Source organism: Grus americana, chromosome 16 (assembly GCF_028858705.1).
Source record: "Grus americana isolate bGruAme1 chromosome 16, bGruAme1.mat, whole genome shotgun sequence".
Classification (NCBI taxonomy): Eukaryota; Metazoa; Chordata; class Aves; order Gruiformes; family Gruidae; genus Grus; species Grus americana.
Genome location: NC_072867.1, coordinates 10,737,157 through 10,757,015, shown reverse-complemented (window position 1 = coordinate 10,757,015; position 19,859 = coordinate 10,737,157). Strand labels below are relative to the sequence as shown.

General features: G+C 46.7%; 2 protein-coding genes and 1 long non-coding RNA gene across 10 annotated transcripts in view; all 3 read left to right on the top strand.

Moving 5' to 3' along the window:
• The window catches only part of ULK1 (unc-51 like autophagy activating kinase 1), a 96,025-nt gene extending 91,398 nt beyond the window's left edge, over nt 1–4,627 (top strand). For 5 of the 6 annotated variants that reach the window (XM_054844006.1, XM_054844007.1, XM_054844009.1 and 2 more), the window contains one exon: nt 1,433–4,619. In XM_054844006.1, coding sequence (XP_054699981.1) covers nt 1,433–1,488 — 56 coding nt within the window. In that variant the 3' untranslated portion in view covers nt 1,489–4,619. Of the gene's footprint in view, nt 1–1,432 lie in introns of all 6 variants that reach the window. The other variant, XM_054844005.1, reaches the window with a different exon arrangement.
• A 792-nt stretch (nt 4,628–5,419) lies between these two features.
• LOC129213784 (uncharacterized) lies at nt 5,420–8,109 on the top strand. The gene is made up of 3 exons (XR_008579531.1): nt 5,420–5,686; nt 6,215–6,283; nt 7,404–8,109. It is a non-coding gene; the product is annotated as an uncharacterized LOC129213784 (long non-coding RNA).
• Nucleotides 8,110–11,037: 2,928 nt separating this feature from the next.
• PUS1 (pseudouridine synthase 1) lies at nt 11,038–19,492 on the top strand. Of its 3 annotated transcripts, XM_054844783.1 has the most exons (7): nt 11,110–11,296; nt 11,660–11,884; nt 13,347–13,484; nt 14,193–14,295; nt 14,567–15,264; nt 17,564–17,618; nt 17,730–19,492. In XM_054844783.1, exons 1-6 carry the CDS (start codon nt 11,201–11,203, stop codon nt 17,612–17,614), a joined length of 1,311 nt encoding a protein of 436 aa, XP_054700758.1. In that variant the 5' UTR covers nt 11,110–11,200; the 3' UTR covers nt 17,615–17,618; nt 17,730–19,492. The 3 variants fall into 3 exon arrangements, with proteins under 3 accessions (XP_054700759.1, XP_054700757.1, XP_054700758.1); XM_054844784.1 differs by lacking the exon at nt 11,110–11,296 and adding an exon at nt 11,038–11,099 and having other exon boundaries at nt 17,564–19,492; XM_054844782.1 differs by having other exon boundaries at nt 11,081–11,296; nt 17,564–19,492.
• The last annotated feature ends 367 nt before the right edge of the window (nt 19,493–19,859 follow it).

Here is a 19,859-nt window from a genome sequence, read left to right as displayed (position 1 = left end):
ATTTTTCTCATCAGCAAGTGCTTGCCGTAGCAGTGAAAGCTGAACTCTTACCTACCTGCTATTGTTTGGCTTCCTCTCCCCGGGACAGATGGACCCCTCTGTCTGCAGCTCCGAGCTCTTGCCTCTCGCGCTCTCCCTTTGTCGAGAGGGATGTTAACTTTCTGCTGCTGTTGGCTCCGCAGTGAGCGCGTGTGGAGTGGAAAGGACTGACCTCACTTGCTCCGAGTGCACTTTCCCTGCCCTTATGGCTGGGGTTTAATCACCTCTGTCATGCCTCTATGGGAGGCAGGCAGAGGGGATGGGGGGATGGCCATCATCTGTTAAAGCAGCTTGACTTGGCCTCAGCTCTGCTCTGCCACAGCTAAACCAGCCCGTCCGCGGCAGTCCCCGATGGCATCAGTATGGCCGCAGGGAAAGGGTGCAGCTGGCAAACCGTGCCTGCCCCCTCGGCTGGCTACCGAATGCTTTTCTTGGACTGGTGTCCCGAGTGCTGCCAGGCTGCTCTGGTCTTCTGTGTAGGCAGAGTGCTCAGATGGGTAATGAGAGAAGAGATTTCTGGCTCGCAGGCAATCAGTCGGTTAATTATCAGCAGCTTTCACAGTTGACATGAGGCTCACTGAAGGAGAGCGAAGGGAGATTGGCAGGTGGTGTGTGGTACTGGCGGGCTCAGTGAATAGGGAATACTAAGTAGTTTCTATTGTACCATTTCTTACCAAACCTAAATCACATCTTTTGTCCGTAGATACAGTTAATGCATCTAATAGATTCCTTTTCCCAGTTGATACCCTGGTATTCCCTGTTTTACCCTGTGTTCCAGCCTCCTGATTGAGCTGTTCTCTTGTAGGCTGTAGTGGGTATGCACTTCATTGTAGATCTCAGGTATATGATTACTTATTTATGAAAAGTAAAATGATGATCCTAGAAATACAGCAGGTCTTCCTGTGAGAGGAATGAATTCCACCAAATATTTAGCTTTTGGGCTCAGACAAGGAGAATCAGCACTGACCATGCCGGGCTGAGCTCAGTCTCTCAGCTGTAAGCCATGACAAATGGCATTGGAGACCCTGAGCTGTCTTGATACCTCTATCAGAACTGCTGCCTCCTGGCTTTCATTGTTGGATCTCCAATTATTCAACCCTTCAACCTGTCCCTTCCCAGCATGGTGTTTGCAGTCAGATCCTCACCTAGTCTAAATCGGTACATGGTAACGATTCTCAAAGGGCTGCTTAGAGTTGCTGAAGTTCTGCCTTTTTTTTTTTCCTTCCTTTCTTTTTTTTCTTTTTTTTCATTTTTCTTTTTTTCTTCTTTTTTTTTTCCTTCTTTTCTTTTTTTCTTTTTTTTTTCTCTCCAATCTCCAGCATGTTTTGGTAGTCTTTTTATTGCTAGGAAAATGAGAAGTTGATTTCTTTTGTTGGTTTTTTTTGTCTCCCAGGTAAACTGTGCATCGAACGCAGGCTGTCAGCTCTGCTGTCGGGGTTCTGCGCCTGATTTCAGTGTTGTTCCTCTTCATGCACCTCGCCCCAGCTCACTTTGTTCCCGACAGCCTGCTGCTGCGGTGGGAAACGATTTTGGCGGTAGGAGACCTTGAGGATGAACTGCTCAACTCAATGTTTTGTATTTTGACGTTTTGGGAAGTTCCACAGACTCGGATTCCTTTGTGGGAATGTGTGACTGCAGCAAGCACAAGTACTTCCCTGCCCAAAGGCCTGGGCAAAGACGTAGCCGCTGTGGAAAGGTTTCCGTCGTTGGCAGAGGGGATGAAGGATAGCAGTCTGCTTCTTCCCAGCACTTTGAAGGTTAAGACTGCTGCCTATCCCTCTTGCTTAAGAACAGGGTATTCCAGTGCTGTGTCCATTGCAGGCAATGGATGTGCTGAAACTGCTGGCTTCAGTTAATGCCGGAGGGTGTCATTCGGAAACCAAGGCCAGTTTGTGTACTTTTCCCTACCCAGCTGAGAGCCAGGCATCTTCAAGCTTCCCGGCCACCCGAGGCTCCCCGCCTTTCTCTCCTTTGTCCCTTCTCATATGTGTTCATGCCTTGGAGTGCTTACTGAATGGCAGAGAGGAGGGAGCCCGCTCCCTTTCAGCGCTGCAGAAGTGGCTCCCACCTTCTACAGACTTACCGAGAACAGCAGAGGACGTGGGGAAGTTTGCACCTCCCCTGGCTGCCGTGTGGACTGCCTCTGCCTGGATGGGCAAACGACACAGGGAAAGAGACTGCGCAGGAAACAGGAGGGCGACAGAAAGTGAAATGCTCCTGTGTTTGTAAGAAGCCAAAATGAATCCGTTCCTCCCTTGGTCCCCAAGCTCAGTGGGATCAACATGAAAGACTCCTGGCTGTTCTGCTCGGCCTGTCAGTTCATATCTACCAGGAGGAAGCACTAGCGCTGTCCTGCTTTCAGCTGTTGGCTCGATAACCCCTTTCCTGGAGCCCTCACCCCCCCCAAACTGAAAACACTAGCTTTGTGAATCAAAGGAGCACTTTACACACTATGGGAACTTTGAGAAGTTGACTTTGCATCACACAACAACCCAGGAACATCACGACTGTTAGGAATGCCATTCTTTTTATTCCTTTCCTTGCTTCCTGGTTGTTTTATTGCACTACGTGTGTGCGTATATTAATATGTATTCCTAAGGGTGAATATATATTGATATATGTATCTGGTTTGTGTGTAACTGTACGTATTTAACTGTACTGTATCTTGTGAGTGTGAGGCAAAAAGCACTGCAGAGTCTGTGCTGTTCCTCCTCCACACCAGGCAAAGCTGACTTGCAGTCTGGCAGTACCAAGATTTGTTTTGTTTTGGGTTTTTTTTTTATTTAAATGTTCTTTTAAGGACAGTCGATACAAAGCTCCATGCTTTTTAAGAGCTCAAGAACAGGCGTTAAGATCCTACACACTTACAATTGGAAGTGCATTTTTTAAGAAGTTTTATTTGCTGCTTCATTATTTTTTTTTTTATAAAGAAATCTTGTAGTGTTCAGTTTTATGTTCAGCATTTCTTTTAAGGAGACTGTAGCCAAATGAGACTGCGGGTGCGAGTGGCTCGAGTTCTGGTTGAAGCTTTGGATGCTGTGAGCATGTGCGTGAGAGGAGAGCTGGCTGCCTTTCCGTCTGTCTGCGTGCGCATGAATGTGTCTTAATTTATCAAGAGTCATGGCAGTATTTTGTTAGCGCTGGGCAGAAAAGTATCTTTGAAAGCAACTCGAAACCTCAGGCTTTGTTTTTGGGGATCTAAAAATATTTTGCACACGGTGGTTAAGTCCTCATTGCTTTTTTTCTCTCAATATTGGCACGTTCAGTGTGATACTCTACAAGGGTTTCAGGAGCAACTTAATTAGCTTTGGAGCTGGCATCATCTTTGGCAGCGTAGGTCTTTCTGACCACAGAGCAGAAATGCCAATAAAGAAATTTAAAAATATTTCAGATCGCCCCGACCAGGGAAGTTTAAGCGTAGCTTTCACAAATGCTTCAGTATTGGGCCGCTGTTACATCATCCATTCGCAGCCTGCTGCTTCTGTGGCCGTTTGTGCTTGTGCCTGGGAAAAAAAGAAAAAAGTAAAAAAAGACAAACCCAACCAACCAACTCCCCCAGCCTGTGGCCAGAAATGCTGAGGAGACCCAGCCTGCTTCCGAAAGGCTTTTACCTTCAGTTCTGCGAAGGGCTGTGCTGTGCGGGGAGCGGTGCACCGGGAGGCGGCCTGAAGGCACTAAGCCAGGACTGACTCTGCAATACAGACACCTGCTGTGCACCCCGAACCCCCCGGCCGCCCCCCGAGCGAGCGTACGCCGACCGACAGCCTCCTGCCGCGGGGAAGCACGGCCCGGGATCCACGTCTGCCGCGGGCGGAGCGATCCGTGCGCGTGGCGAGCTCAGCGCTAACCTTCCAGCTGTACTTCATTACTTGAATGTATCAAAATTGTCCACATTCAGTGTATACAAGTATATATTGCTCCAAAAAATTGTGGTTTACAGACCTACAACCAATATATATGTATGTGTTTGTGTATATACATACAAGGATGTGTGTGTGTGTGTGTATGTCTACAGATACACACACAAACACAAACGTGTATATATATGTTTTCTCTCAATACTTGAAACTTAGCCACTGTGCTTGAATTAAAAAAACACAAAAAAACCCCACAAAACCCCCCACAAAACTGTGGGGGAAAAAAAAAAAGAAAAATCAGACAGGTGATTTATTTTGCCATCACTTTGGTGACTTTCTTTTTTATCTAACTGCATGTAGCGTGAAACCAACTTTTTTGGTGAAAAATATTTATTGCTTTGTAGACAATAAGGTATGAAAAAAAAGAAAAAAAAAGAAAACACCTCAAAAACCAACCCCCCAACCATTGTTGAAGTTGCTAGTGTAGTCCACCTGCTATTGTCATGGCTTTGTTACTGTTGCAGCGTTTGTGTCTAGCGTCTTTAATAGATTTCAAGAAACCTCAGTCTAATAAACATGTATCTTCAGGTTTGTGAGAGCGTATGATGATGTTCTTTATAAGGTAATGCTTGATACTTTGTCAACATTTTTTATTTGTGTTTTGTGTGACTTTTTTTTTGGCTTTAAATTGTACAACACCAATTTAAGAAAATAAAATTGATTTGAAATTGTTAGCGGCCTGTTTTCAGTACTTTGTAATTCCCGTTAGTGCAGTATCTGAGTTGAGGTATTTAATGTGTTTGGTTCTACCGGCCTTGACTTTCAGGTGAAGACGTGCTGGTTTTATGAGACCTAATAGTTACACATTACTTTAAACTCCAGGTATTTTTTTAATCCATAGAGTCAGGAAGCTTGTTGCTGTACAGGAGAGGTACTTAAAGATGAAGTGTGAGCTTAGTGATAAGATTTGGGTATTTAATTTAGATTAAATATTTTCCTGCCATGTTTGTACTCATTGCCATTTGCTATTTGAACAGAACGGCACACGGCTTAGTTTTCTCTTGCCCACATAGCTATGCAAAAAGTCACTGAACGTGGCAAAAAGTACAATGAGGATGCTGTGAGCATTGGTCCTGGCTTCAGGTGCAAGCCAGGTAGTTGTAGTCCCTGCTCTGTCTGAAGCAGAATACTGCAGGATGGAAAGCTAAGCTCTGCGTCTGGGACGTGAGAGAGGTCCTGAATTAATTACTCCAGTCCTTCCACTCTTACAGAAACTTAAGCAACAGAGGTATAAACTTTCAGGAGCCAAATACCGTAATTCCACCCAACGTTTCCCCAGACTCCGCTTGCTGGACTGTGCATGCTGTTGGCTGTGAGCGTCCCTGGGGAGAGCCCTGCCCACCAGCCGCGGCGTGACTCGGCATCACCCCATATGGTTACTAGACTGTATTGTTCCCTATTTCAAAATCTTAATTTACCATAAACTGGAATTGTTTTTTCTTCCTCAGCCCTATTTATAATGTCTGTTTCCTGCCCCTGCCTTTCCCACCACAGGGAACACCACGTGTTCACTCCGTGAGAACAGTCCTGCCTGGAATGTCAGGCTCTCGTCCCTTGTCGTTTCCGCAGACTTGCGTGCAGGGAGAGTCGGTGCCTTTTCCCTGCGGAGTTGCCCCACGCTGCAGCGACGTCAGTGTTGGGGACGGCTCTGAGAAGCTGCGCTTCAGTGTGGTGAAAAGATCATGGTGGTACAACCTGGGCGAGAGCCTGCAACAGCCCTTGGAAAGCTGGTCAGTCCTGGAGAAGGATAAATGCTGGTGTTGCTTCAAGTCTGGCAGCTCGACACACTTGGATCTTTGTTTTTCGGGGGGTTTGTGGGTGGTTTTTGTGGGTTTTTTAACATGTAAAGCCCCTTTTGTGGGAAAACCTTATGTGTGTCTGTGTTCGCTGCAGCATGGGCTTCTGGTGAAGAACATCTACGTACACCAGGTTCTGAGGGTAAGGGGGGGTGGGGTGGTTTTTGAAGCTGCCTGTGAAGAAGTTTAAAGGTTCAGGTGGAAACCCTATAGCCAGATAAAGACAGACCGCTGTGTGTCCCATGCCCACGTGGACAGAGAATACTCTGCTGAATCCATAGGACTCTTTCACAGGCAGCAGTGCAAAGGGGGAAAGTGCTAGCTGGGAAAACTTAAACAACAGAAATAAACAGTCTCTTCTAAAAGCGCTAAACCACAGGGCCTGAACAGTTTAAAAGCACCAGTGAAAATTGCACAACTTTCCAGATGTTGGCTGTGACATTATGCTGCTGTTGATTCTAGGAGAAAACAAACCCAAGCAATTCTTCCAGGGCATTTGGATTCATTCCCGCATTTTATATTTAGTTGTTGGTAAGTACGTCAGCAAAAACATGCTCATTCAACTCCGAAAGATCAGAGGTGGCTTAGTGACATCAAGGAAGTAGAAATGGGTGGGTGTGTGTTGAACCGAGGCAATACAAAGATCAAGTATTCCGCTTCTACTTACCAGCTCTTCTAAAGCTTTACTTCACGAGGAGTTAACTCCTTCACAGCGTATCTTAGCTCTGCACTGTTTAACTTGCCATCGTTGTCCACTCCTGCAGCGGCAGGTTGCGCCCGGCTACACGTGCTCCTGTGTGCTGGCCGAGAGTCCCGCTCACCTGCGTGGGGCGAGTGGTCCCGAAGTCGTGATGGCCTGAGGGGCTTCGCTGACGGGAAGGGGGGCTGCGGGACAGGGGGCAACGCACTACCAGAGCTCTGCAGAGCAGGAGCTAATGCTCTCCAGGCAAATCCCAGCCGTTGGACTTCTTTAAATTTATTTCCATAAATGTAGCGCTGATGATGGGTGCGATTCCCTGGATGAGGAATGGCACGTAGCACAGGGATACAAACTTCCCTGGGACATTTGTTCTAAAACCAGCATTTTTAGGGACAATAGAGTCAAAACCACTCCCCCTCCTGGGAGCTGAAACCTGGCAGGGGATAGGGATGCTTTCAGAAAACATGTTAAATAATGTATTTCTAAGAATAAGCTTAAGCAAGTAATGTCAAACACAGGTTTCCTCCCTTACTGTGGACAGAGGGTAGCTGAGTATCCAAATGTTCGTGGTTGTGAACCATTCTGTGATTCTGTTGTCCTTCACGAGCCCTTGCTGAGCGCCCGGCACTTCTCCAGAGATCCCTGGGAGTTTGACCCAGCCACCTCTCGGGTTGTTAAATGTGCTGAGCCGTGTCTACAAGACGGGTCAAGAAAAGTCAGCTCCCAAAAAAAGTCATTCCTGAGCCGTGTTGTGCCCAAGGCAACACGCTGCAGACCTACAGCATGCGTGGTTCATGGCTTCAGCTTCCTCTCAGCATCCGCTGTGCATGTTTGCTTACAGAGGGATCATTAATACACTGTGGCAGGGAATTACAAGTCTGCTAGGATTCCTGCTGCAGGTAATCTTGAAACACTTACAAATGCATTGTTGCTAAACTTCTCCCCATTCAGATCTTGTTTTAGGCAGTCGAGTCACTTCCAAGTGAGAACGGACAGGCCTGCGTTACACCCAGAACACCTGGTGGAGGAAGAACACCTGACTTTGTCTCAGACAGGAATATTCTCCACACCTGAAAGCATTTCCAGTGCTTTTCCCTTGTATTCTGCTGTGAGCTTATTTCCAGCTGGTGCCCTGATACACAACTGCTGGGGAGCTGCAGATGAAGGTTCTCCTTGTCCCTTGCAGCGCAGCTTGTCTCCAGTTCCCGACATGGCGGTAATGAGCCTTTAACTACAACGTTTGGCATCTCCTGAACTTCCAGTGCCACGCAGCAAAGAATATTTGCCCAAATGAGAAAAATTTGTGTCCCCAGACTTGCTGTGGATTTACTTTCCCAGCACTGCAACGCAGATCTTTCCACTGCGAGTGTCAGGATCCGCACTAACCCTTGGCCCCGACCTCTTTTTGAGCTGTGGCTTTTCCTCCTCTCTGCAGTTGGTACCTACAGCTGATTGCTGGGTACGCTGCGCTCCCCACCCCAGCCCTGAAAGTCATTAGAGATCAATTCAGCGCGGTTTTTCTTCCCTTTAACAGAAAACAATTTGAAGACAATGTTCCTCAAGACACAATGTTTCTTCAGAGCTTTCTTTTAAATTGATTTAAAATAAATTATATTTCTCTGAAAATTTAAAGCACATCCTTCTGAAATAAACAAGTGATTTTTCAAAGCAGTCTTTGTGGAGGAAGATGAGAAAGTTTCTGGGGTCGTGTCGCCCCAGCAAAGAGGAACAGGCTGCTGGGGTGGGGGCTGAGCATCGCCTGCGGCCGGAGGGGTCAAGACCGAAGTGTCCTCGGGGTGGAAAGAGCGAGTCCCCGGCCAGGGGCCGCAGCTGCGAGCCAGAGCGACGCTGGGGGCTCTAACAGCTGAACCTCGCTGTTTGTCGGGAAAACGCAGAGAGGAGGAGGTGGCAGACGAGCAGAGGGAGTTTGGGGAGGAGGAGAAAGCGGTTCGTGCTGCCAGAGCCCCACCTGCAGGCTGCCGCCGCCCGGGCACCCGCACCCTGTGCTCCCCGGGCCTCCGGGCACCGCCGGGCCCCCTGACCCTGCGCCCCCGGGCCGGGCGGGCGGGCAGGGAGCAGGGCCGGGAGCGGTTCCCCAGCCCCCGCTGAGCCCCGTTGCAGGTCCCCACGCCAGCCCCGGGGCGGTGGCGGGGTCGCAGCCCTGGTGAGCAGTGTGACCCTGGGAGGGAGGGAGCGATGCAGCGAGGAATTGCCCCCAGGAAGTTCCGAAGGACCCTCTGTGAGTGCTCTTATAAACCCATTTTGAGCGAGGATTGAGACCGATGTCATTATGAAAATGAAATGGATATGCCTCAAAACATGAGTATGCCTGAACCCCCATCCTGCAGCTATTTTGCTCCCCGTGCTGGCTGTTTGACAAAGGTGTCATTGTCCGCCAGTCCCCGGATGCACTTGCACCTAGAAAGCTTTTACGAGGCTGATTTCACTGCTGAGTAAACTTGATGGCAGCGCTCTCACTTAAGGCCAAGCAGATGTACCATTCAATGTACTTTAATTTTATCAGTCCTATTAAACACATATGAAACGTTCTGCTCCTCACATAAACAGCAGGGAACTTTGTGAATTGTTTGCACCAGTTCCAATTTAATCCCGGGTATGCGTGTGAGAGGAATGAAACCCCTTGTTAATTTAATTCCTGAAGATGTTAGGTGCTCGCTGTGCATTGCAAATCAAATCCAAGCAAGTGCACTGGCTTTACGGGCCCCACGCAGCGATCTGCAATTGGACCTTCTGCTCCACACCAGAAACTGCAGCCGTGCCTCAGCTGCCTTTTCGCTTGAGATACACATCCCTGAGGGTCTGCCTTCTCAGTGCCGACAGCGGCAGCTCTGGCACGTCACTTTAATTTCTTCTTGCCTTTGGTAGTTACCTGTTTAAGGATAAAATAGATAAAGAGGCAGCACGTGCCGCGGCAGGTTGAGAGCAGAGCTTGCGCTGCCTGTTTTGAAGCCCCTTTGCTGCCCTCGGAACCGGTAAGGGGCTGGGAGACCAAAACTTTTTCCCTCATGGGGTATCCATGGAAGTCTCTCTCCTGTCCCGCCACTGTTTTTCCATATTGGCTGGAGCATTCTTCCCTCTCTCAAATTGATCTAAAATGAGCCAAATTCAGAAATCACGGCAGGGAGGGAGGAGGAAGAGGTGGTGGTGGGCAGACAGGCACTGCGATAGCATAAGCTTCACTTCCTAAGGAAATGAGGCAAAAAAAGATTCAGATGCCCTGGACAAAGTGATAGAGAGATTTGTGTTTCTGTTTCCACTGGCAGCAGTGCTGCACTCTGACAGGCGATCCTTTATCGCTTCTCTAAACAAAGTGCAGCTGGGACCATGTGATAAATCTTCCCCTTGCCCCATGCCGCTACTGAAATAACTCAGAAGTGTCGGTTCAAAAAAAGGATGTGCTGCATTTCTTCCCCACATTAGCAGCAATAACAAGCCTGCATTTGATAATCTGGCCTGCTTGGAAACGTCAACCCTTCCATTTTCCATGTGAATGAATAAATGGAGCTCTCTTACACTGATCTCACAGTGTGCCAAGGAACCCACGTCCTCTCTGGGTAGCTCCGTCCTATAAAGCACTGAAGCTCGTAGCGTAACAAAACAATTTCCAGGTGCATTTGGCTTTTTGGGAGGTACATGCTGTTGCCTGATAAGGGCGCCTATTGTACTCAGCTTTCCCATTAAGTGCATCACTGCAGATAAAACTTGTTGCAGAAGACACGAGCACAATGATTGCTTGAGAAAGCCAGCTGGAGGAAAACCTGATGGGAAAATGAAACCGTAGGTGCCTGTGCTTGATACGGGTACAAACAGAAGCTGGGGGGGGACAGGGGGGACAGGGACCAACGTTACATCCCCCTGGGAAGGGAAGCCTTGAGCTTTTAATGGCAGACCCGTGTTTCACGTGAAGTATTTCCTCCCACTTGTCCTCGTCTGTGACTGCAGTACAGCGCTACCTTCCCCAGGCGGGTCTGCAATGGAAGGATGGACTGGTTTACTTAAACAGCTAATATTTACAGAGGAACGCATTCATTACTTTGCCTCTTCCCCTGCTGTTGCTTGATTTAATAACTTGACAGGCCTTTTGCCCGCGCTGGCTCCCGAGAGCAGCTGTGCCGGGGCAGCAGTGCCGCCACACAAACACCGCAGGCGGCAGGGCCGGCCCCGCAGGCTGGAAAACCCAGAGCAGGCCCAGGGCCACCCTGCCATCCCTTCACGAAACCCAGAGGATCGGCTATCCGGCCAGATGCCCGGGAAGGCCCAGGCGTGCGGTGAGGAGCCCTCGGGCGGGCCGTGATGCTGAGGGGCGCGGCCTGGTTACACGAACGCGCTGCCCCGCCCGCGGCCCTTCGGACGCCCCAAGGGCATCTTGGCCCCCGCACGGCGAGGCCTGGCCGGAGCCGCTGGCGGCCAGGCGCTGCAGGGGTTCCCCGAGCTCTGCTCCCCGACGCCCCGGCGCAGCGCCCGGGGATTCCCGGCCCGGCTGGTGCGGCCCCAGGCCCGGCCCGGCCCCCGCCGCTCCGCTCAGCACCGCCCCTCGCCCCGCCCTGTCCCCGCGCGGCCGCCGTAGGGCCGCACGTGGCTCTCTCGCGCCGCGTCCGCGCGGTGGCGTCGCTCGGCAGCGCCCGCGTAAGTGGCGGCGGGAGGCGGGAGGCCGGAGGGCCGGGGGGTGCAGCCCGCAGCTTCTCCCGCCTGGCGGAGCCGCCCGGTGCGACCTGCGCTCGGGGACGATGCTGCGGCTGCGGCGGGGGCTGAGGGTTGTGAGCTGCGGCATCTCCGCCCCGGGCAGCGCGGCGTGCGGCGGGCCCTGGCGCCGGCTGCGCAGCGTACGTACTCGGCGGGCCGCGCTCTGCCGCTCGGGCTGGGGCGGTGGGAGAGGCCGGGTGGGCCGCGGGGAAAACCGCCTCGGCTCGCCCCCTCCTCGCCCCGCCGGTCTTCCCAGCAGGCCTGCGGGCTCGGGGCTGCCGTGTGAGCCGGGCTGTGCAGGCCCCGCGCGCCTTCTGCTTCAGGGAGCGGTGGCGGCCTTAGGGGAGGCGACGCGGGCGAGGAGGGAGCGGGGGGTGGGCGCCCTTCCTGCCTCCAGCTCGTTAAACAGCCCTGGGTGCCCCCCTCTGCTGCCCCGGGGATGGAGCTGTCACTTTTTGCGTGGATTTCTTGCTGAGTCCTGTCTGCTGTTCTGTCCCTTGCAGGTTCTCGCCATGGCTGCGGATTTGAGAGCAGCGGTTGCCAGCCAGCCAAAGAGACTGAGCAGCAGCAGCGAGGTGGTGGAAAGGCCAGAAGAAAATGGACATCAAGATAAAAGGCTGAAGAGAGATGCGAATGAGGAAGATGTGGAGGATCAGAATAAAAAGTTACCCAAGAGAAAGATTGTGTTGTTGATGGCATATTCAGGGAAAGGCTACCATGGGATGCAAGTATGTGGTTTGGTCAAACAACATGGCCTGCTTTTTTTTTTTTTTTTTAAGTCTGTTAGGTTTATAACTGTAGTCATAGTGACTGAGTAGGGATGCAGTTGCAGCTTGAAAAGCTGGGGCAGAAACAGTGCATGCCTGTATTCAAATGGCTTGCTAGTAACTTGAATAAAAATAGTCAGTGGTACAGCTCTGATATTTGGTGATTGCAGCGAGTCTGCCTTTAGTATAGAGCATCAGCAGAAGATCTTCCAAAAACTGCTGCAGGCAAGGCTCCTGAGGAGACTGAAAGCACAGGCACTGTAGTTCTGTCAAGACCTGAAGCGTGCTCTAGTGATCCCCTCCTGACCAGTGCTCCAGCTTCTGGTTGAAGCTTTACATTTCAAAGCAGTTGTGCTAAGTTTCTTTTAGGTTAGACCTCAAGTTGTCTCACTACAGGCTGGTTCCGGAGAACTGAGCTGCCTATTTGAAGGAAATAAATTTGCATCTATGTTGCTGTCTCTTGTACTTTTAAAAAGATTCGCTGTACTTGAAGACGTTTTAAATTCTCCTTTTTCTGATGCACTCTAATGGGGTGGCTTGTAGCAGTTTACAAACAGGAAAACTGCTGCAAGACTTCTATGTCTGCACGTGGAAGAAAAGAGAAGTTGCTTTGTTAGAGCACCAGCATTCGATAGCAGTGCCCCAGCACCAGACACAGTATTGGCAGCAAGAGGATGATGTTGCTCCATCTGCTGCTCCTCTCACCGTACTGCAAGCTCTGTACATGCTCTTGAGGTGTACTTTAAAAGCTCTACAGGATAAGATGGCACAGAGAGGGAAGGGAGTCTTTCATGCTTATGCAACAAAGCAGATTTGTTCAACAGCAGTAAACCTCATGCTCACGGGCACATTTGTGTAAGTGCCTATCAGCTTTACTACTCTTGTAATTGAATGGTATGTGTCGAGGGTGTGTGCTTCGCAGCCTTACACACCAGTGGAGTTGTGCATTTCTGTTATAGCTCATCAGTGAGTTGAGTGCAGAAGTCACTGGAGAAACCATAGTCTGCATTAAACAACAGCTCAGGTGAACTGAGCAAAAGAACCCAATCTAATTTCTAGAAGCAGAATTTGCAGAGGCTAGGTTTGGAGCAGCACTGGAACAGTATTTCATTGGTGCTGTTTCATGCAGTGGAAGGAATCATCGAAAAACCTCCATTGCAGAAGTACTGCACAGTGAAATTAGAAATGATCCTTTACTTCCTATAACAGTAAAAGATAAATCAGAATGTGGATGTTTTATTAACACCCGCTGGTAAAGTATACTTAGTTTTGTTAGAGAATGGCGGTGCTTTTAGGGCTGTGAAGGGAAGACTTTTAAAGAATTTCACAATGTTTGATTAACAAAATTTTTAGTTATTATCTTCAGTTATCCAGTTATTACTTTTTGCTCTGTTTCTTATTTTTACCATATATCCTCTTTTAGAGAAATGTGGGATCTTCACAGTTCAAGACAATTGAAGATGACCTCGTATCTGCTCTTGTTCAGTCAGGCTGCATCCCAGAAAACCATGGGGAAGATATGAAGAAAATGTCTTTTCAGCGGTGCGCTCGAACAGATAAGGTATGTTGGTTAGGGCCTGTGCTCTCATGAACTCTGGTGTACCCCCGCCAGTGCTACTGGGACTGACTGGTAAAGCATTGTCTAGCGTGAGATCCAATAGCAAATACTATTCACAGTGAATGTTGCTTGAAACTTGTCCTTTCATCCCCTACTAAAATTAAGTACAAGCAAATATTTAGAAAGCACAGGATATCGATTAGATGGTGTTTGTAAAGCTGGTGCTTCATACCTAAACTTTGTGTTTCTGTCACATTCATCTGCTTCGGCCTCCCAACCTGCTGCTGCTCCTCGTTGCTGCCTGGCTGATGCGTGCTTGAGAGTTGAGCTGCATCTCAGTTGTTTTTAAGCCTACCACAGTGGGGTTCTAAGTCTGAACTGGAGTTCATGGCTGAGCTTCTGTATAAGTAATTTCTTTTCAGTTGGTGTTTTACTTAATAGCAGTCAAATACAGTGAGATGTGATGGAAGGGAGTGCAATGTTCTGCTAAGATTGCTAAGGTGCTGTATGGCTGTACAGCACCAGCAGGTCTTCCAGGAGTACTCTGACTTGGATTTCTGCCTGCGGCCTTGCCTTTGCCTCGCTTCAGCCTGAAATGACCAGTGAGAAAAAGGAATAAAGTTGTTCTTCAGCTATTTCAATTCTGCAAGTGCTATCCCAGAGCTTCCAAGGTACATAATTATGTGTGTGTGTGTTTTATGGTTTTTATAGGGTGTGTCTGCAGCTGGACAGATTGTGTCGCTAAAGGTCAGGCTAATAGATGACATCTTAGAAAAGATCAATAACCATCTTCCTTCTCACATCAGAATTCTGGGTAAGGATACTGGAATGGGCAGAGAAAATGTTTTCAAAGAGGAGCTTTCTCATGTGGAAGGTCTCTCCCTTACCATTCTAATTTTACATGAGTGGTTTAGTTTTAACACAAATCTGTATGTTTCCATTAGTTTGAAATTAGGGTCCTATAAAATAAATCTTCATATCTTTTGATGGTATTTTATTTAAAAAATATGCTTGTTGATAGGAGCGAGATCACAATGACGTTGCAACCTACTGATTCATAAACCTAATGTCACTTTTAAAACAAGGTCTGAAGAGAGTCACTGGTGGATTCAACTCCAAGAACAAATGTGATGCCAGAACCTACTCTTACATGCTGCCAACATTTGCCTTTGCCCATAAAGACCATGATGTGCAAGAAGAGGTTTATCGACTGGACAGAGAGACCCTTGAAAAAGTCAATAAACTGCTTGCTTGCTATAAAGGAACACACAACTTCCACAACTTCACATCTCAGAAGGGACCCAAGGACCCCAGTGCCAAGCGGTACATCATGGAGATGTACTGCGGAGAGCCATTCGTGAGGGAAAATGTAGAATTTGCAGTGATCAAAGTGAAAGGTCAGAGTTTTATGATGCACCAAATAAGGAAGATGATTGGGCTGGTGATAGCTATTGTGAAAGGTTATGCTGCCGAATCTATCATAGAGTGCAGCTGGGGAGAGGAGAAAGTAGATGTCCCCAAAGCGCCAGGACTCGGGCTGGTCTTGGAAAGAGTACACTTTGAAAAATACAATAGACGTTTTGGAAATGATGGGCTGCATGAGCCACTGGAGTGGACAGAGGAGGAGGAGAAGATTGCTGTTTTCAAAGAGCAGTATATCTATCCTACCATTATCAACACAGAAAGGGAAGAGAAATCCATGGTGAACTGGCTAAACACCCTCCCCATTCATGACTTCAACTCTTCTGCTGTTGGGATTCAAGCTAACAACAAAAATTCAAAGGTAATGATCAAAGCCATTATTCTATCATATGGAAGCTGTCAAGTTGAAGTGGCTCTTCCCTTAGTAAAGTTTTTGTCATGGAAGATGACAGTCATCTGGAGTATGAAATGTGTATTATCTTTTCAGTCTTTGTGCACCTGATGATAGTAGAATGAACTATACAAAGTGTTATTTTTGCAGGGTTTTGCACAGGGCAGTTGAGGGAGGGAGGAAGGAATGCCTTAAAGCACAGGTCAGTTTTCAGAATCATAAACTGGCAACAGAAATTGTGGACCCATTACCAGCCTTTGCTATTGGGAAGCTGTTTGAGACACTAGTTTTCAGGTTGACAATTTCCCTTTAAATACCTGCTGGCTTTTTGTACTCTCTGATTTTTGGGCTAATTCTCATTTTGTGTAATACTGTGTTCACTAGATAAGGTTTGGAATCGGGGAAACTTTGGACCAGCTTTTTTAAGTAAATCTGCCATGAGCTCAGTGGGTCATCAGAACAATTACTGAGTAAAATGGGATATTGTGGAATCTGATTTCTGACAACAGGAACTTTGAATTTTTTTTTCTGGTTGAGATGTAGAATAGCCTCAAAGAAAAAGCAGAAAGATGTTTGGGGCATGCTAGAAGTATGTTGGAAACCACATGAGGAAACTTGAGTCAAACTCACAAAGTATTTCTTTAAATGGACAACTACTGGAGTGACTTAAAATATAACAGTGCTTGATTGGACAAGTCCATGATCAACCTGATCTAACCTTGAAGCAAGCCCTGCTTGAGTGGGAGGTTGGACTCGATGACCTAAAGATACCTTACGGTTTCGTACGTAATTCAGATTTTCTTGGTCAGAGGGCTGGCAAATCCTTGATGGGCAGGGCCAAAATTTCTGTATGGCATAACTCAGAAGAAAATCATGACCTTTTTCACTTAACAGAGTCCTTAAAATTAGCTTTATTTTGTGTAGATAATGATCCTGCTCTGAAGAATTTTAGGTTTAATCCTGTGTCTGCCATTTTCTTGTTTGAGTATGAGAAACGGTTTCAACATAGGAAATAAAATGTACAGCCTCGTTGAATAGTACAAGCAAGATACCAGAAATTTCTCAGGGTTATTTTTGTACTCGTGGTAATTGTTTTTCTGAAGTACAGTGCTGCATGAGGGCATTTGTGACAAGGTTATGACAAATGCCGCATTAGTTTGGCTAAATGGGACCCAAAGAGACCATGTGGTGCAGAGTCCTTACCTGGCTCAGGGGTCTTGATGATAATGTTGACAGGACTCAGTGCTGACAGGTTCAAAATCACGGATGTATTGCTAGCAGGAGGCAGGTCTGCTTGTGTTAGATAAACGCGAGCAAATACAGTTTTGGCATTGTAGTTAGCACAAGCTGTCTGAAGAAGGATAAATAAGGAATGATATGACAGACTCCTTTGAGATTTTGCAGGCTGTTTGCTCTTCAATGAGCTGTGCTTGCTGTTACAAAGGCAACTGTCTAAGTCTCTCAGAATTTGTTTTGTAGTAGGATATTAAATTGTCAGTGTTAAATTCATGGGATTTGGAGGTTTATATGTTTTTCAGCAAGTGGTGGTGAGAAAAAGAGTAACTACAGGCATATTGTCATGTTAACCTTTCTTTATAAAATCGTTTGATACCAATCCTATCAGTCAAAATACTTGCTTCAAAAAATCACATAAACCCCCCACATTTATTGTACTGTATTGACTTACTCCTGAAGGAGTGGTTCCCAGTTAAGAACTCAGAATTCAGTTTCCTTGTAAGTTGCTAACATTTCTAGTATTTTCCTAATACTACTTTGTACAACTGACTTAATTTTTAAACAAGTATTAGTGAGCCCTTGCATATCTCTAATACAGTTTGGACATAAATTCTGTGCAGCAGACAAACAAAATTCTCTAATCTGGCTTTAGGCAATGTAACTTGGCTTTTGAAGGACTTGCACAAAAAAAGCACTTGTTAACTTGTCTCACCTGCATTTATAATAAACATCAGCATTTCATGCTATTATCCCACTTTTAAGTTTCCTGCATACTACAGGTTTTAATCATGCAGTTGTAAATATAAATGAGAAGAAGTTTCTGCTGGGGAGTGTAATCCAATGTACAGTTTTTTTGCTATAAGAAGTGTCATTTACCATGACAGAAGTTTGTAACAATAGATGGGACATGAAGTTGGGATCTAGCCCCATTTTCTTATACCGTTGGAGAAGTTTAAAGTCAGTGTCTTTGATTTCAGTCAGCCTCTGGATGGACATGAAATACTGACAAACCATTTTCCATTTTACTTTACAGAACAGCAGTGATCTTGAAGGCAGTGATGGTTGTGGTGATGATTCCGACTGAGCCAGTAAGTGGCTGGACGTGGGACCCTTACTGCTTGCAATTCCTTTTGTCCACAAAAAAAAGTGGCCTTTCTAAATCCAAGAATCCAGTAAAGCAGGGCTTTGTGTGCTTGCAGAACAAGAACCGGATGCCCAGAAGAAACTGGGTGGAGAAGACAGTGCAGTAAAAAAAGTAAAAGTTTTTTATACCACTGACTGATTCAGCTGACTGATATACTTGAAAATAGTGTAACAAGAAAGAAGCTTTCTGAAAGAATCTTGTAATGCAGGATATCTTAATTGCTATTTGAATAATGTTTTTATTATATGTTTACCTGGAAAATAGTATTTTAAATATGTATAATCTCTACATAAAGATGGGGCAAATAATTTTAATATACTCCTTTTTTTATTATTATGAAGTTATGACTCCATGAACTTTTGCCTTTTTTTTTTTTTATTATTCTTCACCTTTACTTAACCTGATCTCTAAACACCATTAAGCTTTTATTTTCCATGCCATCCGTGACTTTCCTGTGGAATAACATGCATGTGTTAGGAACTCGTTATCATGCTGACTGCTGTGAATTCTTTTGGTATTGAAACAAATTTTCTCTGTTTTTTTTAAGCTTTGCAAGTCTAAAATTATTTCATCCTTACTCAGTGAGAGGTCTTAATTTTGGAACGTGGACTGAACCATGGTTACAAGACGAGACCTTTTCTTTAGGAGACACCATCCTCCCGGTACTGCCCGTGTGCTTGGGCAGACTTGAGAATATAGATCCGCAATTATATTTGTAATTGGGCCTTTACTGCCTGAGGTGTCATTAACAGACCTGTAGTTGAGATGTGACGAGAACATATAAATTAATTGTTAGGACTGCAATTCAAAGTGTGCAGCCATGAACATGCTAGTGTTGCCTGTGGTGGATCACTAAATGTGTTGCTGCTGGTTTATTATTTCTGGTTTTAGTGGAAACTATCTAGCCATCTGCTAGATTTGGGATTCAATCAGCTTGGCATGGGTGAAAGGAATGGTGCTGACTTCCTCTGCGCTCACTTTGTGTGCATCAACTCTTAATTCCTATCAGGCTGCTCAGAATAGAGGATTGTGTGCAATGATACAGGAAGCACATGTCTGAGGACTGTCTTCCTTTGGGAATCAATTTGAATTTTCTGTGTTGTGGGGATCTGCATACTCTGGAGTTCTTGCTTTCCCCAACTGTGGTTCGACTTCTGGTTTTGTTTCCAACTCTCTGTGGAGGCAGTGGAAGAAAAAAGTAGAGGCAGGAGCCTTCCTGCCTCTGAAGTGTAGGACACTTTTGGAAGGTGTGGAACAAAAGTCTGGAAGCATTCGGGTACTAATACGAGTACTTGATACGTTTCCCTAGCTAGGTTTGTATGGAGACTTGCTTTGTAATATGGTAATTATTGAATACGAGGAGTCACCTCTCAGCTCCTTCACTCAACTGGTTTCTGGCCAAAGCCTTTAATTTTATGGCTTCTTCTAGATTAATTTTTTTTTTTGCCAGAGTGCAGCTGTCCCTTAAAAAGGGATTTGCTTATTTATTTTATCTGGGTTTTAATTAGTGCTTTTTATTTTATTGTGAAGGTCTTGTTCTTTCTTATCAGAATGAGCCTGTACAAGTGTTCTGGAGAGGGACTCTAGTACCTAGACTTTCATTTGCATCACTTGCTGGTTCATACTATTGACCTAATCTGCATTAGTCTTCTACCCAAAGCTTGCTCTATCCCTTTCAATCTGAGAAAAATACCTTTATTTGCTTATAGTAAAGGCCCTAAAACTGACATGTACCTCGGTTGAAATCAACGAGAACTTCTGTTTATAGCCTTTGGAGAAAACAAAACAATAATTAAAAAAAAAAAAAGGTATTTCTTACCTCTTGGTATACATGTTTTATTTCATGGGGATTATTAACTTGGCATTTCAGCTCTGTTTTCAGTGCAGGAGCTGAGTAAAAAAATAATAAACGCACAGAGGTGGTTTAAATTCTAGAAGAGTCTTTGAAAGGGCGAAGAAAGTAAGGACTGAGCACGGTGGTAGGTGCAGGCAGGGCCGGGGAAGGCCTACAGCGGCCCATGGGACGCCTGAGGCCGGACGGCCCCCAGCAGCCGCCCGCGCTTGGGTCTCCCCGCCGGTGCCCCTTTGCGGTGGCGCTCCGAGACGCGGCTTCCGAGCCGCCCGAGGGAAAGGTGTGTTTTAGGGGAGAGCGAGGGTCTTTGCTGCGGCCTGACGTCGACTGCAT

Excerpts from the sequence above, each read along its gene's own strand:
- PUS1 (XM_054844782.1), top strand. The coding sequence starts at position 11,201 with ATGCTGCGGCTGCGGCGGGGGCTGAGGGTTGTGAGCTGCGGCATCTCC. Across the intron at positions 13,485-14,192 it reads GGTGCGCTCGAACAGATAAG|GGTGTGTCTGCAGCTGGACA; the intron begins GTATGTTGGTTA and ends TGGTTTTTATAG. Across the intron at positions 15,265-17,563 it reads CTAACAACAAAAATTCAAAG|AACAGCAGTGATCTTGAAGG; the intron begins GTAATGATCAAA and ends TTTACTTTACAG.